The 17,517-nt window shown below is 39.1% G+C and overlaps 1 protein-coding gene across 26 annotated transcripts in view; it reads right to left on the bottom strand.

Moving 5' to 3' along the window:
* kcnt1b (potassium sodium-activated channel subfamily T member 1b) overlaps positions 1-17,517 on the bottom strand; it is a 76,511-nt gene that overhangs the window by 22,563 nt on the left and 36,431 nt on the right. For 17 of the 26 annotated variants that reach the window (XM_082553761.1, XM_082553762.1, XM_082553754.1 and 14 more), the window contains 20 exons: positions 16,940-17,045; positions 15,889-15,945; positions 15,724-15,772; positions 15,470-15,529; positions 13,708-13,782; positions 13,403-13,486; positions 11,170-11,264; positions 10,374-10,554; positions 9,671-9,835; positions 8,501-8,637; positions 7,551-7,614; positions 7,290-7,398; positions 7,075-7,183; positions 5,642-5,791; positions 5,304-5,536; positions 4,955-4,975; positions 4,079-4,292; positions 2,864-2,969; positions 2,535-2,707; positions 1,487-1,558 (listed from right to left, as the gene is read on the bottom strand). In XM_082553761.1, coding sequence (XP_082409887.1) covers positions 1,487-1,558; positions 2,535-2,707; positions 2,864-2,969; positions 4,079-4,292; positions 4,955-4,975; positions 5,304-5,536; positions 5,642-5,791; positions 7,075-7,183; positions 7,290-7,398; positions 7,551-7,614; positions 8,501-8,637; positions 9,671-9,835; positions 10,374-10,554; positions 11,170-11,264; positions 13,403-13,486; positions 13,708-13,782; positions 15,470-15,529; positions 15,724-15,772; positions 15,889-15,945; positions 16,940-17,045 — 2,260 coding nt within the window. The remainder of the gene's footprint in view (positions 1-1,486; positions 1,559-2,534; positions 2,708-2,863; positions 2,970-4,078; positions 4,293-4,954; positions 4,976-5,303; positions 5,537-5,641; positions 5,792-7,074; positions 7,184-7,289; positions 7,399-7,550; positions 7,615-8,500; positions 8,638-9,670; positions 9,836-10,373; positions 10,555-11,169; positions 11,265-13,402; positions 13,487-13,707; positions 13,783-15,469; positions 15,530-15,723; positions 15,773-15,888; positions 15,946-16,939; positions 17,046-17,517) is intronic. The other 9 variants (XM_082553773.1, XM_082553755.1, XM_082553757.1 and 6 more) reach the window with 1 other exon arrangement.

The raw sequence follows: 17,517 nt of genomic DNA, 5'->3' as shown, positions 1-17,517 counted from the left end.
TAAACTGGGGTTTAACCATCTAGTTATTCGTATGTTCACATGAGACGACCGGCACTGGCAGCATCTGACAGGCCTGACCGTCTGATGGACGAGTCTACTGGTAATTTTGGAGGTTAAACACACAATGCTGGCTGAAAGCAACACAGCTGCAGCAGACAAATTAGTGGTGTGAGCATCTAACGGGAAAACACTATTGAGTAGTTTAGTAAGAAACGTGCTTCTACAAATATGCTTTTAGTGATGGTAAGTATATTAATAAAGTCTAGCCATAAACCCAGAAAGCAAAACCAACAAAAATGCTGACTGTAAGCAGCATTACATAGTCAGCACTTTAAGACATGGAGGAAGCTGAGATTCTTACTGTTATTTCATTAAATAATATGTAGATGTGCATAGTAAAGTTTGAGTTTTTATTCTTTTAGCTGCGGCAACATGGCGATTAATGAAAAGAAAGAAATCTAAAAACAGAAGTCGAATGTGGTTATAAACAATTTGATACAAGTTCAAGAAACAGGTCTCCTGTTTTTTATAAATTTAAGTTTTTAGAATAATTATTGTAAAACTGTTTGCAGTCAACATTTAAAAACTTAAGTTGCTTCTAAGAATATTTTCCAGAGAGCTGATTGGTCAGTTGGCGGGACTTTCGTGCCTGTTGCTCTCGTCTCGAGTACAACCTGCCCCGAAGCAGGTTAGATCTTCAGTATAAGTTACCATGGTGATGCACACCAGTAAGAGGTGAACTACCTTCATGAAACTGAAAACCAGAGTTACAAATCCAGCTTCGTAGTACACGCCTTTGGTTTACGGGACTGAATAAACGCAGCACATCTTCAACTGCATGTTTTCCATTTGTTTTTTTTCCATGACTCAACTAAAAGAATCATATTTGCAGAACTAAAAGTTAGGTTTCAATGTACAGTTGTCTCCATAAAGCTATTATTTTTGTTAATGTTTAGACTATAATGCTATGGTGACTCCCTCTTTACATTGTTCATTCATTTTTGTTTGCAAAGAAGCCATTTTTTCTTGACAGCTTAATTACACATTAGTGAAGTTTTTAAATCACTAGGTTCAAACTAACTACCACTTGCTTTCCCTGCTTCAGTCAAACACTGAGTGCTTGCTTTGTTCCAGCTCAAAAATCTGCAAGTAACAGCTGCAAGATGCACGTTTGAACGTCACTGACAAGCATCTTTGTCTTCTTCCTCAGGTAACACAGAAAAGATTAAAATGATTTAAAAATGTATTATATAGTTTGCAATCAAACTGCTACATTTGATTCAAATGTGCCTATAAAACACAAAATCAAATCAGCAGCAAATGTGTTCAAGAGCCATTAAAGATTACAGTGCATTTAAGTTGTTGTGTAACTGTGATGTCCAAGATGTCCTGGAGCTGTACTTCTGCTGGCTGGATGAAAAATTATTTCATACATTAAGCTAGGTGATTAACCGAGTGCGTTTTCTTTTATAATATAAACACTTACTTATCAATTGTGCCGGCCATGAAGTAAACCATTGGAAAGCAGCAAATGGCCTCTAAGAAATGGTTGTCTGGCCTGCGGGAAACGGGAAACATGAATTGAGCATCCCACACTAATTATCTTTGTAAACCCCAGTGACAGATTACGAAACTGTACAAGTAATTTCCTGAAATCTGCCTGTTGATGAGGGCAGGAAAGATTTGTTTGAATTCATTATGGATTAAGAGAGAAATAAATTGTTCAATGCATTTGGAGGATTTATAAAAAACTGCCTGACATTTAAATTCCTGAGGGGGCCACTTTGTTTTCCTGGCCCTGTGTTTTTATCGTTCATCTGTTTCAGCAAACTGCAGAAATGAGGTCAAAGTTAATGAAGCCCGCAGTGGGTTAGAGCAGAAAAAATGGACCACTGCAACATGCATGCACAAAAATATACATGCCCTAACATACAAACACTGCAGACGTCTATGAATAATGCAGAGAAAAAAGAAACAGAGATAAAAAAAATATATATATAATTTCATCTTTTGTCATCCACTGATTGACTGAATTTCTTAAATTGCAAACATAATTTTTTTTGTAAATCCTGAAATTCACTCCAGTTCTCTGTTTGGTGAACTTAATCATATACAGTACACAGCTTTTTCTCAATGTTGGGGCTAGGTTAACAAGTATATCCTTCCAGGTATAATAAGCAAGCCCTTATAGAGATATTATATTGCTGTCATTTTCATGCCTGCACCATAATCTGCTGCCTGTAACATCTGAAACTGCTAAAATAATGATCCTATAGAGAAGTCCATGCACCGCAATAATGATAAACCAGTCTCATCAACACTGTGCAGTAACACTGACATCCATGTAACAAAGAGAGGGCCTCCTTCATTGGTTATATCATCATCAACTATTCTTAAAAAGCACACAAAAAAACAAGTTTTATAAGACTCTCAAATTCTTGTGATATTGAAAAGCTTTAGGCTTTCGCATCACTGTCAGGAAATCTAATAAACGCTGGTCTGGATGTGTTGGATGTTAGACTGAACAGTCTTACGGGTAGTCCAGTAGCAGCACTATGGGGTTGAGTTCTTTTCTGGGCCGATAATAAGCCCGCAGAGGGACGATGAAGTTGTAGAGACCATTTCCGGCCGTCTCTGCAGACACTATAATCAGCTTATTCTTGAAGCCGTATGCCTTGGCATCCTCGAAGCTGTTATGTGTGCAGCCCTGGATGGAGACAGACAATTCAACAGAAATTTAGTCAAGGTCTAGTATTCCTGTGCGCTTAGGAAACAAACCACAGGGCAGTTACTTACCACGACGATAAAACAGATGTTTAAAAAAAGCGTTGATTTTGTACTGTGAGTTTTCATTGAGTCTTACCTTGTCGAGGCGAAGGCAGCAGAACGGAGCTTTCTGTGGTAGGAGGTGGCACAGGGTTGGAGAGCTGCCGATGTAGGGTGAGTTGGGGGGATAGCCCTTCACAAAGCTTGTGGAAAAGAAACAGAAAAAAACACTTAAACACTCAAAGAACTCACCTTTAAAGCTTTAAAGAAATATCAGGCAAATATCAGCGGTGACATATTTTAGGATATTATGCGACTGTTAATTTTTAACTTTATTTAAGGAGATTCTGAAGAGGCTTCTACTGTTACAAAATTTCTGTAAGCATCACCAACTCCCTCTTCCTTCTTTCATCACTACTTTATGATATAAACTAAGTGAATTATCACCAGTTTAATGTTTCTTCTTTTCAGTTTGTTATTAGATTCTGCAGCTGCTTTACTATAATTACAGATGTTTATAAGCCTGAAGGACTAATTCCATTACAAAGTTTATTTATTTTTAATCAAGTCTTGATTGTGTGTCCGTTTGGTTCTGTGCTCCTTGATTTGTAATGGGTCAGCTGCAATTATCCTAATGAGTTTCACGATGCCCTCTAGTTTGCCAATAAAAGAAATTCCAGCTGATCATAGATGTAAACCTACTGATCACCACACGATGGCACTGTGGGACCTTGAATTTTCTTCTATGCGGCACTGACAACTCTTAAAAAAGAAAAACTACTGAAGCGTCAACGGGTGCAGTAATGGAGGCACACAGGTCAGAAGGACCATGTTAGGTCCACCTTTATGAAACTCACCATTGTCTGGGTCTAACAGCTGTTGGTTTTCATGGGCTGAGGGATCAGTACCTAATCTATCCTGAACTTATCTCACTTTTAAGAAACCGCATAGACGGAGAAAATAAAGCACATGGGCCTTGGCCTACATCTGACGTGCTAAAACCCTTTCAGGGTGACTCTGCCTGGCTAACTGATAAATGAGCGCTAAGAGCAGCAATCAATACAGGGACACCATACAAGAACCTCACTTGAGAAAAAGTGCTATCCTCACTGACATGATTGTACACATTCATCACTAGTACTTCACATCTAATAGCATCACGACACACTGATTACATGCCTATTTCAAACTCATCCATCTTTGATCCTACAACAGCTGAGAGACAAAGAAGAGAAGGGGAGGTGAGATCAATCAAGCACAGAGCAAAGGATACCACGGGCACATTTCAGTTTAAAAAAAAAAAAAAACTTACTCTGAACCTACAGAGCCTTCCTCATCTGATTGGTTGGTCTCATCCTCTGACTGGTCACTGAGGAGGTCGCAGGGCAGGATGGAGGAGGAGTCAGCGATTTCCAGAACGGGGGCGATGCTCGGTCGGCGGCTTCCAGCTCCATTCTCTGTTGGGAGGGCAAGTTTGCCGGTTTCCTCAGGAGGATCGGGATGCTGCAGGTCAATGGCTACGGTGCCTGGAAATCATGTTGGGTTATATTATCACAACTGTAAAGCTATATAGAAATAGCTTTATGTATATATTGAGACTTTTCATTATCTTGGCCTGTAATATTCCTACTACTCTCTTGAGTCTCAGAAGTTTGACCTTGAGGAGAAAATGTATTGCTTTCTGAAGCACAAAGCTACCATCTACCATGAAAAGCATGCATATAGTAATGACTTAGCATATCTGTCAGTAAATATATCCCTATGATGTATGATATACATCATATCATAAATATGAAAAATAGATAGATCAGTTATATCAAGCACAATTGTTTCCAACTAGTTAGGATGCTGTGACGAAGAAAGGTGATTAAAACAGAATGCAAATATTGGCATTAGCGTTATTCAAAGCTCGTGTTTATTAAAAAATGTACAAAGAGAACAAATTGATCAATTAAAAAAGGCTAATATTTGCAGAGTGTTGTTACTTAAAGCACCCTAACTTATTTGGATACAGAGTTGTACAAGATATGTGGCAAAGATATATGCACAATATCAGATTTGATATATGTACTATACATATATCATTCTGTTGAAACATTTTTAGGCTAAGTGTGAGGTGTTATTGTGCAAATGATTCCAAATAAAATGTGTGAATAATAGAAAATTGATGCCTCATGCACAAACTTACCAAATGAAGTGGCCTGATCAACTTTCACAGGTTAAAAAAAAAGCACAACACAACAATGTCAGCCAACAAAGTAAAAAAAAAAAAATCATGCTTAACAGTCAGTGAAAGCATAAAGCATCAGCAAGGCAGCCCTAAGCATTCAGAAAGGCCCAGTGTGAGTGCAATTTAGAGTAAACCACCAACAAAGCATCCATTTTCTCTTCTTCTATGGAAACCGTTTCAGCCATCAGATAGTGAGCCTAGTAAGCACACAAACAGAACCCTCCCATCTTCCTATTTTCTCTGCTTTCTTTATCAGCTGCGCTTTTTGTAAACATCATTTATTCCTGCCTGTGGCTTTCAGTCTTACCCATGCTGGCGATGATGCTGTGCACAGGTAGCCTTGAGGGGGCGTCATAGAGCCCGGAGACAGGCAGGCCCTTGTGCTTCTCCTCTTGCTTGAAGATGAAAGCAGAGTTCTCTTCCTTGGTGATGTTGATGTAGTAGCAGGTATCGGTGGCAGCCATGATGTGGCGAGGTCCGGGGTTCAGGAGGATGCTTTTGTTGTCCTCTCTTTTAACTCCAATCAAACACACGCCATACCTGAGGATTGAAATCAAAATGACACAAACATGGTTTTTGCTCTCAGAGATGTTACTCTAATGTGAAAGGATCTTACTCTACTGAGCTAGAAGAAAATGTACTAACTTCTTGTGGGCGTGGAAGGAAGCATAGGTGAAACTCTTTCCGTCGTACTCCCCAAAAAACTTGCTGTCACACAAGCGGATGTGGTAGACCTCGTTTCCAGAGCAGCGTCCATATGTCCTCTGCCACTGCTCCGGTGATAACTGCCCCTCCCTGAATTTGTATTAACAGAACAATTCATTCTGATGTTTCGTGTCCCATAGTCTTTTTGCTACATGCTACATTCTTACTATATTTTAGACTGTGATCTTAAACTCTGGCGCAGAACCAATTTGAATGTCAGAGAAAGAAGACATTTAAATCAAATTGCACTTTATTTGTCTCTCGGTACTGATAAATCAAACCTTTCATGACCTTTTCTGACCCTGTTTTCTCCAGCCTCCTCAACTCTAGTCACAAACAATATCAGGACACAACAGGCTTTAGGGTCATTGATGTAAGACAGATTGTGTACATCATAATTATATTTGAAACCTGGCACAAATTAAGTCTTCTGTCATCTTGTCTAAGGCACAAACTGGGGCCAGTTTCCATAATGGAAATGAAAATGGATGTGTGTCTCCTGCGGACTGAACAGAATGTGAAAAAAAAAAAAACAGCCAGATTTATGGCCTGACAAGAAAAAAGTGTAATGTTCACTGACTCGACAGTGACAAGTCGAGGCAGCGGTGACAGTAGAGTAGTGAGATTGTACCGAGTGCAGTCTGTGTAACTGTAAAGACTGTGTGCAGAACACACAGTCATCCTCCTCTCAAATTAATCCCAAAGAGAGATTTAATCTCTCCACAAATATTCAACTCTTTAGTCAAAGCGAAGATTAGAAATTTTACTGAATAGAAACCTTTCAGAGAAGCTGAGCTGCTATGTAGGCAGAAACACAGACATTTGTTGAGTAAATTCTTAAGGAGTAAAAATATGGTTTTTATAGGTCTTATTAGCTTGAAATCCAAAAACAATGTCCACAGGCTACAACAAACTATGTCTTCTAGAGCAATTACAGAACTCACAGACACTTAAAAAAACTACACAGGGCTTCCATTACTTGTTTCCTTAAGTATAATACTACCCATACATGCAGATTTAGTTTAACTGCCAAATAATTGTTACTTTATCCGGGTAATTTGTGTTACAGTAACACATACTTACTGGAAAAATACCAAATATGGTTGGTTTAGTGTAGGAAAATGAAAAGAAGCAGGTGTTGAAATTAGACTTTATCCAAAGGAACCAAAAACGTCCTCCTGTTTGCAGGACTGGAAAATCTAGTCTAATAACAGGTTTCCCAAAATAATCAGGCAGCAGTGCTAACCACTGCATCATCGTGCTGCACTAATAAGTAAATTAAATGTATTTTTAAAAAATTGTAAAAAAAAAAAAAGAAAAAAATGAAAAGGGGAAAGAATAATAACTGCAAATAAATGTTGGCGGATACTCACTGTCCTCTGGAGGTGTGAACCAACAGCGTAATTAAAGTGGACGTGGCTGGACACACACAGTTGAGTGCCAACATAGCGTACTTGAACTCCTCTTCACAAACTACATGATCTAATTGAAAAGGAATAATTGCAAAATTAAGAAAAAGTCTGGCCTGTGTCTCAACAACATGCCAAATTACTGTTTTTCAGAAGCTATGAATTCTTTGCACACTCACCAGCAAACTTAACATGAAATTTATTTTCTGGTTTGAGAATCTGTACGTAGAGAGGGCAGTTTGGAGCAAAGTCTTTTGCAGCCCATGCCCTCAAAATAGTCTGGTGATCCTGTGAGGGAGCAAAATTGTGTTATTTCACTTGTCCAGTGGCTCATTTTCATCTACAACTTCCCTGGCAAATATCAAAGGGAAATAGGGTGTAAAGGGAAACTGCTTATTTGAAATAATCATTATCATGACACAGTTTAGGATGAGACTCACAGCTGCCGTTCGGTCGACTTCGTTCCTGCTGCTCAGGATGAAGCAGGCCTCAGCATCGTCCATCCTGACAGATTGGAAGAGACACACAAAAGAGAGATAGAAAGGCAGGAAAGAGGTCATTCAACCAGGTGTGAAACACCTCATTTTAACAGATCAGTGCATTAAATTAAAGCCAGGCATAGATGAGCGTTAATATGCCATTACAAAGGCTCAAAAGGTTAAAAGCCCAATTGATCTCTGAAAACACTACCGTATCAGAATGCAGTGCTTGCAACACAGGAGCTGCTTCTTCCTTTTTTTTTTATCTGCTTCCACCTCACCCTTCCTAGCATCCTCTTCTGTCACACCAACCCTCTGCATGTTCTCGATAGAGGTTAGTCATTTGAAGGTAAGCTGGCTGTGTGGTCACATATCGGTGCATATGAAATGACACAGCACCTGAACAGCTGCACATTAAAGAGGGCATCTTGGAAAAGAGGAGTGAACTTCTGGACAAACTTAAGACTTTTCAAAGAAAAGGATATAGGGCTGTAATTCAACATCTGCAGCCGAGCTACGAGATACGAATGCCGCGGTTGTGCAGTAATGGGTTTGATTGACGAAAACAAAACTGACAGGTCACAATCTCTCTCGCTGCTTCTGTGCAGAGTTTGCTCTTTGAAGTGAGGAGATGATCGTTGTGGAGTAAAACTGCATTACACTGAAGTGAAAGCAGAGGCCAGCCAAGCTGATTTGTAAGTATCTCACCCTCTAACTGCACTTCAATGGCTTTGCATTGCCAGTTGAGAAGCAACACTTTAAATTACATTCCAAGTCGTATCCAGAAAATAAAAAGAATAAAACCAATCAGATTCAGCTCTACTGAAATCTGAACCTTTCAGAAAGATAACGCACAAGAGCTTTGTTTTTAGGTGTTGGTCTTAATATGTGCATGTTATGCGTTTACTCACTTGGCCCTCATCAGGTCCTGGTCTTTGAGAGCAGATCCTTGCAAGTAGATAACCCTCTGGGACCACAGGGGGATCTGGAGAATTCGACGAACTTGAATGTCTATCTCTGTCGGGCACAAAATCACCACATAATAGTCCTAGAGAAAGAGAGAAAAAAACAAGAAAATTAAAATCTACAAAAAACCCCCAAAACAAACATGAAATACAAAAACCCTGGATAAATCTATAAAAAGTGAGTCAGTCAGTCCAAAGTGTATATATAATAAAGCCATGCAAAACATTTACCTTCATCCTACAAAGAGTTACAGCCCCTTGAAGTACACAGGCATGAGCTGACCTTTGATTTTTTCCCCCAGTATTTTTAAACCCTCATAAATTCATTGGTACAGGAGAAAGTAACATACATTTTTCATGACTGATGAACACATTTTAGCTCTGACAACTGCAACCAAATCAACTTTACACCCATTCCAATGTCAAGATCCACAGGCAAAGTGCTCTTTTTTTCTTGATACCAAATGTTGAGGGAAAAAAATGATATAAAACAAAAAAGCTGCAACTTTTTCACAGTAAAACATCCAATAAAGTACAAAAATATTATAATATAAAAAGTTATAATATAAACCAGTATCTTAGTGGCATGGTAGCTTATCCAGCTCAATATTCATCAACGTGCACAGCTTATTGTGTTACTGTGTTGTGCTGTATGTGTGAAGTACAGTGACAGTGAAGTCTTCTTGTCATTGGTCAGCTGTACTGGACCAATTAATAACAATTAAAATCCACTGAGAATGACAAATATGACCTTGAGCACAGTTTAGGTGAAGACCTATTAGGATATCATTGCACGGAGGTTTCACTAAGTTCTACCAAATACTGCAGGAGGAGTAGTGATTCCTCTGACTTATGAAAACAATACATACAGTTCATCTGTCCTTCCACGGGCTGAGCGAAAAATCAGCTGATTCTTAGGCTGGCAAGTTGAAAGGTTTTGCCTTATTTTATATTGAATAGTCACTGTGTACTACTGACTTAGCTAATTACACAACCGGTCTCATGTCTCATGCTCATGATTAAAGCATGCAATAGAAATATAGAAGATATAGTGGAAACAGTGGAAATAAGCAAAATAGCAGCATATTAACATATCATTTGGTCTTTTCATTGTACCTGTAATCTGGGATGAGCGTAGAACTCGTTGAGGAAATCCATCAACAGGTCTATCTTCAGCGAGCTGACACACAGCACCACGTGCTTCTCTGTCTGCGCCCGATGTCGACTATAGTTCCCCCCCAACTTCTGGCTCTCCATCCACAGGTATGCTAGTTCTTCAAACTGACACAATGACAGCAAAGGTGGAGTGACGTCAAAAGCAGCAAGAATGAAATAAATAATAAAAAATGAGATAGATTTTCTGTCTGGACACAGATGGAGTGAAAACTACTATTGGAGTAATTTGGCAGCAGTGGGAGTTCATCTCCACTTCTCACTCCATTTGCTCCACAGGGACAGAAACTTTTTGAGACATGTGAAGGGATGAACCTGTTCGCAGTCTTTAAATATAAATAACACAGTATATATGTGGACTAATGATGCAGCAAATGTGAGCCAGGATTTTGACTGGCACTTGCAAACTTCTTCTGCAGCCAAAAAAATGTCACAGAAGCGAAGGACCAAATTAGACTTTTACGAGCTGCAGGCCAGCATGAAAATGTCATTTAATATCTGATGATACCCACACAAAGGTCATCACTGACTGCAGAATATTAAAGAATTCCTTATGATTAAGACCTAACACAAGGCTTACAACAAACCGCAACCCTTCACTGCACTTTGCGAATCGCTGGTTTTTAATTTAGCACAGAGTCGGTACCTGTAGCGGCAGGACCACCAGGGCAACACAGATGAGAATGACCACCAGCAGCTGGGAGGGCCAGATTTGTGGCGTGACGTCCCCGTAGCCCACGGTGGAGAAAGTAACGATGCAGAAATAGAACGAGTCAAATAAGGTCAAGTTCTTCCCAGCTCTCTCTAGATGCTGGATCCCACAAGCCCTGCATAAAAACGAGGAATCATACAATGACACCAGACAAATGTCCTACGGGTAAAGATAATTAAAATATAACATATGAATGGGGATATATTCTACTAAGGCAATCTCTTTCACTATGGTAATATAGTCATGTCTAGACTGGATATTACAATTCAATTTGACCAAGAACAAAGGCCCAAAGGTCAGCCCAACGTGGGCTTCTCCTCAGTATGGCATTTAAAGTGACACCAAGGTTATCAATACAATAACAGTGTTTGTAGGTCTGTTTACTCTGACGCTGATCATCAGTGCATTTTTATAAGCATTTCTTTTTCCAACAACAGTAGCAAATACATATCTCTTTCATGGATACTACCTCTTAAAAAACATTAACCAATAACCAACCGTAGCTCACAATGCCTGCTTTCAACAGATCTTTGAATAGCTACATGTTTTGCTTTTTCCAGTTTTTGTTTCTACAACAAATATTGCTTCTACCAGATAATAAGCCATGCAGACCACCAACTGTGAGACGATGTTTTTGGGGTTACGTGGTACAAGGTTCAGAGAACAGATTTTGCCCCAGCGGTCAGAGATGCACTTCAGTGACTAACAGCGAGAACAGAGGCTGACTCACCCGGTGAAAACCAGACACAGTAAGGTGCAGATGAGGATGAACACCTGATTAAACATGGCAGAGTGGGTCCTTTGGATGGCACGATGGAAATCATTCTGGACACAAGAAAAGAGGTTCAGTGCATTAGTCATACCGCTGATTGAGAAATATGACACATTTTCCAATTGTGATAGCAAAAATAAACAATTTCTCAAGGACAACTGGACCAAAATATATTTGCAAAACAAATTATTAAAAGGGCATCTGCATCACACGTACAAATACCTTCCAAACCAAATTAAAATCATTTAATTTAATTAATCAAAGCTCAGATCTCTTACGTAACTGTAGTCCATTATTTTACTAACACACAAACTACACCAAAACGAGTGCCCTTTCCTCTTTGGAAGATTTTTTTTTATACTCCTATATTAGCATACTGTCCATCTTCCAACATGGCAGCTCACGACTCATTTTCACTTGCACCTTGTTAGCATGTTCTGCCTGCCACCACCCCCCTGGCCACAGATTCAACCATCTGCCACCTACCGTCTTGGCATGTAGCTCTTACTCTGTCTCATCTGAATCACAGCAAGAGCACACACTGCACCAGGTGGATCCAATGGAATTGCTTTGAATTTCATGTACCTGTTAAACCCTTCTGGGCAACACTAATACTACAACACCAGATTTCTGTGAACTCTGTGTTTTATTAAACTTCGCCGTGCCCACACTTGTACTTTTTGCTTTGGCTCGACTTGCTCTTGATATTGGGTAGTACTCTAAACATATACTGCTTTACTTGCAACTTTAAACAATATACACTCATTATCCACTTTGTTAGGTACACCTTGCTTGTACTGGGTTGAAACCTCTGTGCCCTCAGAACTACCTTTATTCTCTACGAAATAGATTCCACAATGTGTTTGAAATATTACTCAGAGATTTTTGTCCATATTGACACGATGGCAACTCATAGTTGCTGCAGATTTGTTGGTTCCACATCCATGATGGCAATCTCTGGGAACTATGGAGGCCATTTGAGTACAATGAGCTTATTGTGATGTTCAAGAAACCAGTTGGAGATTATTTGAGCTTTGTGAGATGGTGTGTTATCCTGCTGGAAACAGCCACAGGAAGATGGGTATATGGTAGTCATAAAGGAATCACGTGATGAGCAATAAGTGATAAGGGGCCCAAAGTGTGCAAAAAAGTATTTCCCACACCATTACACCACCAGCAGCAGCCTGAACCACTAATATTGACACTCAGACTTAGTAATGTTTCTTCCAGTCTTCTTTTACTCAGTTTTGTAGCTTCAGTAGCCTCAGTTCCCTCGGTGTGGCACCTGGTGTGGTTCTCAGCTGCAGTAGCTTGTCTGCTTCAAAGTTAGTTTTGCTCAAAGATGCTCTTCTGCATTCGTTGGTTGTAGCAAGTGGCTGATTGAGTTACTGCTGCCTTACTAACTGCTCAAGCAGTCTGACCATTCTACTATGACTTCTGGTATCAACAGGGCATTTACTAATGGTCACTAATGGTCACTGGATATTTTCACACCTACCCTGTGTGATTGGCTGATTAGAAATTTGTATAAATGAGAAAGTGAACAGGTATTTCTAATAAAGTGGACCAATGAGTGTAAGGCCACGATACCTGCCGTGCATGCCGTGCACTAGCCTCAAGAACATGCAGTCAATTCTAAAAGAAAGAAAAAGTTCTGGCTTATTCCTTATGCTAGCTTCTAGTGAGAAAACACAGTATGTCTGAAAGCCTACTGCAGCGTGAATATGAAAGTCTGCTGTTCGATTAAAAAAACACGTCTTTTGTTTTCTCCTAAATACGTCAGCTAAACATGAATAACATGGCTTGTGTTAGCTTTGTAGCCAGCTAATTAGACAGCAGGCTAATTTATCAAAGTAACCACTGTTACTGCTAATACACAGATAAATGTAGCTTCAAAAAGATATGTTGTTTTGTGCACATATCAGTGTCGACAAAAAGAGAGTGTCAGCAACCAGAAAGAAATGAATTAGCCTAGTCAATTAAATTCTGTTTTGTTACATTGTATCAACCCACTGAGCACTTACACAATGCTACTCATGAGCTCTAATATGGCTGCTAGAGGGCAGATAATTTAACCTCAAAGCCCATAGTAATAAAGAAAACATACAGTTTTGTTTATTCTCTCTAGTACAATCAAGCTTTAGTGTGTAAGATGCAACACACACTTTATTTACATTGGCAAAAAACTTACAATCATATTCTCCAGAGCACCTTTGGCTAGCCAGCAGTTAAGAAACACAGGGACGAATATGTCTCTTAATCGATGCCAGAAAATCTTAAAGAAGAAAAGAAAGAGACAGGGTGAAAATATACAGTATATTAGTAAAGCGATATTTAGTTAACATACCTCATATATAACATGACGTTACAATCCCCAATACAAATAATAAAGAAATTTAGATGCATTAGGTAGTTTCTCATTAAATTCAAAATTGTACATATCTGATATTTGAAGATCTTGTTTTGTGGACAAGGCGAACTGATTAAGTTACTCACTGTGATTATAAATGGCACTGTGTTGATCATTTCCAGGATGAAGGAAATCTGGAAGATCTGCTCCCAAATGTTTCCCTAGAAAGGAAATTAATGGGATACAATTTAATGAATCTGCTGCAGGGGTCTGCCTTCGGTAGATGGAGGACATCAACATAAAACAACACCATGTAGGAAAAACAACAACAACTTTCTGTGCTAACGTCTAAAATCTTTGTTGAGAGGAGATGGTTCTTTGAAATTAACAATTTTAGTGTCAGTATCTGAATATAACACCTGACTTTGTGCTTAAAGCATTCAAATGTGCTTGTTTGTAGTTTTTGCCTGTTATGCTTAGCTACTGTGGTTAAATGTAAGATACAAAGTTTAAAGTGAAGATAAAAAGGTTCTAATATATATATACCACTTAAATCTCTTTTCATAATGAAGGGTTTACATAATCGACTGTATGATGCAGCCTCTGCTCATTTACACGTGTGTTACATAATGTCTCTGTGCACTATAATTCCATTTGGTATTATATAGCAGTGAATGAGAACATAAGTAAAAATATATCTGCATATATTTTCACTGTCAAGGTATAATGTTCAAGAAGCAGAACACTATAAATTTACACTTGTGATGCAAACATCTGAGGATCTCAACAGGAGATGAAAGCAATGGTGCAACTTAGATTCAGAGTCAGGGAAAGCTGTGGGAGATGTTCAAATCCAAACTAATAGTGTGTTCATTCCTAAAATCTTAATTTCTAAATACATTAACAGATTAAAAAGTAAAGAAAAAAATATGGACAGTATGTGATGCTGCTCAATTCAATAAATATCTGAGAAGAGCTATTACAGCTAACTGAATGGTCTGTTATGAAGATATGTTTGTGTGGATTGTAAAATGTTTCAAATATTCTGTCTGCCATCAGATATTCTGTATTTCTATATACCGTGCATTTCACTAACACATATTTTTTATATTTTACTTGCAATGTGCACAATCCTCCTTTTGCATGCACAAGGACTGAGAAAAGAAGTGCATACTCAGATGTGTCACAGATTCAAGGAAAGCTGAACCTAAACTCTTGACAGCTACAGCGAAGGGAACTGATTGTGTTCTGTGGCATTCGGCTGGTTCGGGGAGAGAAGATTAGCTGAAAAACCAGTACAATAAGTGATCATTGTTATCCTACGATAAAAAAAAAAGGTTTCCTGATGAGAGTGATCACTTTAAATGACCATATCATCACCACTCATAAGGTACCAGCGCTCACTTAATGGTTTGATCAATATGAAAATGAGCACTCAGCTGAGCCCCTGTGGGAGGTTTTAGGTGGATGTGCTTGATCGCACCCTCCAAAATCATCAAAACACCACACGAGGGAATAACTTTGAGAAAAATGATATTTAAATCTTTTGGTAGAGTTCCAGCGACTTTAGAATCAATGCTAAGGTTTGCAAGGCTCGCAAATCAGACCTAAATACACTTGTGATGCATCTTTCTGTCACGTGTTTGTAGACAAAACACAAACAGCACTTTAAGCTCTGTAGAGCCTTTATCTCAACTTCTTTCTGAGACAGTGTGCTAGATGTCTGAGTTGAAAATTTGCAGCAAAGACTGCTGGCTCTGTGATGGGGCTGTCTTTGGGGAATGTAAATGAGGCTGGAAAGTGTTGGTTCGCAAGACAGGAAACAAAGCGTTGGACTTAGATCAAGAAGCTGCAAGAGGACAATAAGAATTAAAAAGATAAAATTTGTAGTGTGAGTCAGTCTCTTACCTTGTAGCTGAGATATGTGATAAGCATAGTCTCCAAAAAACTGATTAAGGCCACTGTCACCTGGAGCAAAGGGGAGAGAGATAAATGAACCCTGCAAATGCAGACTCTTCTCGGCCTTCAGCGGGGAACGTCCATACTCTGCAGTGTTTTGTTCTAATAAATGGCTTGTGGTGTTTCTGGGCTGAATTATGCATTGAGACTGAGTTCATGGAATGGAATTTGATTTATGCACACAGAAACGGTATTATGCTCACCTGTATTGCCCACACAGACTCTCGTCTGTTCACCCAGAAAATGCGTTCCCTGTCACAAACAATGTGAAACTTTTACTCACACTTCACTGCATCTGCATTTATTATCAACCTTACTATTGTGCACCACTAATTTTACTATGGAGTGCCATGTTAACATGAACATACCATTTGATTTGTGGTGGCTCTGATGTATCATTCCAACCATTGCTTCGATTCATTGCACTGTATTACGGACAGGAGTAAGGAAAAGATAAACACAGAGTAACAGTTTGAACGTCTGAATGGGAGGAAACACGTCTACTGGGAGTCAAACATCCACATAACTGCATAGGATGAGCAACTTTTTCACATTGTTCATATAAACACGCACACAACATGAGTAAAATTATATAATCACTATAAAATAAATAACTGTTGTGAAAGTAAAAAACTGAATATTTCACATATACTTACAGTGTCGAGAAAAAGCATTTGCCCTTTCCCTGATTTCTTTGTTTTTTTTGCTGAAATTGGGAAGTGGCAAATACTTCATGGTACTGTATCCTTTATGCTTTATGCTCTCCTGACAACCTTCAGTGAAACCCTCGAGATGAAGAATCTTATTGGCCAGTCTGTTATAGTCCAGTACAGGCAGCACTAACCTAACATGTTTATCTGTGAGTCCCCAGAGGCAACTGCACACAGATGGGCCCTACCAGCCACTGAAACAAGGATCCTCTATGAGGAAACAGAGCTAAGCGCTAAGCCATCACGCCGCAGTCACTTACATTTACCGTTTTCTACAATGGAAAACAAAAAAAAATATTTTGGAAATTGTTTGGAATTGCTAGATTAAAATGCTGTAAATACACTTTTCCTAATGTGCAGACCTGTTAATAACAGACTTTGGTTGTGACAGCTGATATTGGGCTCTGTGAAGCCAGATAACAGAGGGAGTGATGGACTAATAAAGTAACATTACACATACATGGCTTTGTTTTTATCTCACTCATTTTATCTCAGCTTTAATGTTTTTTGTGCGGTAGAGTTTGAGTATCTGGAAGGACTGCTTTAACATTTACTTACCCTGTGATGACATGACTATCACCCTTTTCCTCTTTCTTCTTTTCTAGCTTTTATTTATCCTCCATTTTTGATTTTTAATAAAAAAGAATTACTATGTACAAGTGGAATAGGAACAGTGATTGAATAGGGAGAGGTAGAGTCTCACTCTCACCATGGGCTCCCATTTTTCTCCTTCAGATCTTCCAAGCTGACTCTTAATATGTAGAGGGCACAGGTGAGAATCTTCAGTGAGAAGTTGAACAAGCGGATCCTCAGGCCTGTGGAGCAACAACAAAAAAAGCTGGAGCTTAAATTGAGTGACTTAAAGAGGAGCTTGCTTACATCTTTTCACATTATTCACAGGCTCAGACTTAAAGCTCTGTGTTGACTTTTTTCCACTCTTTTTTGTGTACACTTTGTCTGCAGTCTGAAGTTCAAACAGAGACTGCTGTCAACAACAAATCCAGCAAATTCTCTTCATCATAGCGAACTGCTACTGCTCAAATTGTGGTCGTTTGGGTGCATAAAATGCTTTTACCCCTGAACCATAACTATTATATTTCCATGCCTCTACAGCAGCCTGGCACACCTGATTTTCCATGACGCACATCCTTCAAATCCTTCAAGAAGAACACAAAAATAACACTAGCACTTTTGTATCCTAACAATGTGCAGAAGCATTACAAAGCAGTATGAATGCCTGGTGGGCTTGCATAGAAATAGCCATGGGTGTCACGGTCCTGGGTTGGT

This window comes from Aulonocara stuartgranti (assembly GCF_965226115.1).
Source record: "Aulonocara stuartgranti genome assembly, chromosome: 12".
NCBI classification, from domain to species: Eukaryota; Metazoa; Chordata; class Actinopteri; order Cichliformes; family Cichlidae; genus Aulonocara; species Aulonocara stuartgranti.
The sequence above is the reverse complement of the archived record's forward strand: the minus strand, read 5'-3'. Positions and strand labels throughout refer to the sequence as shown.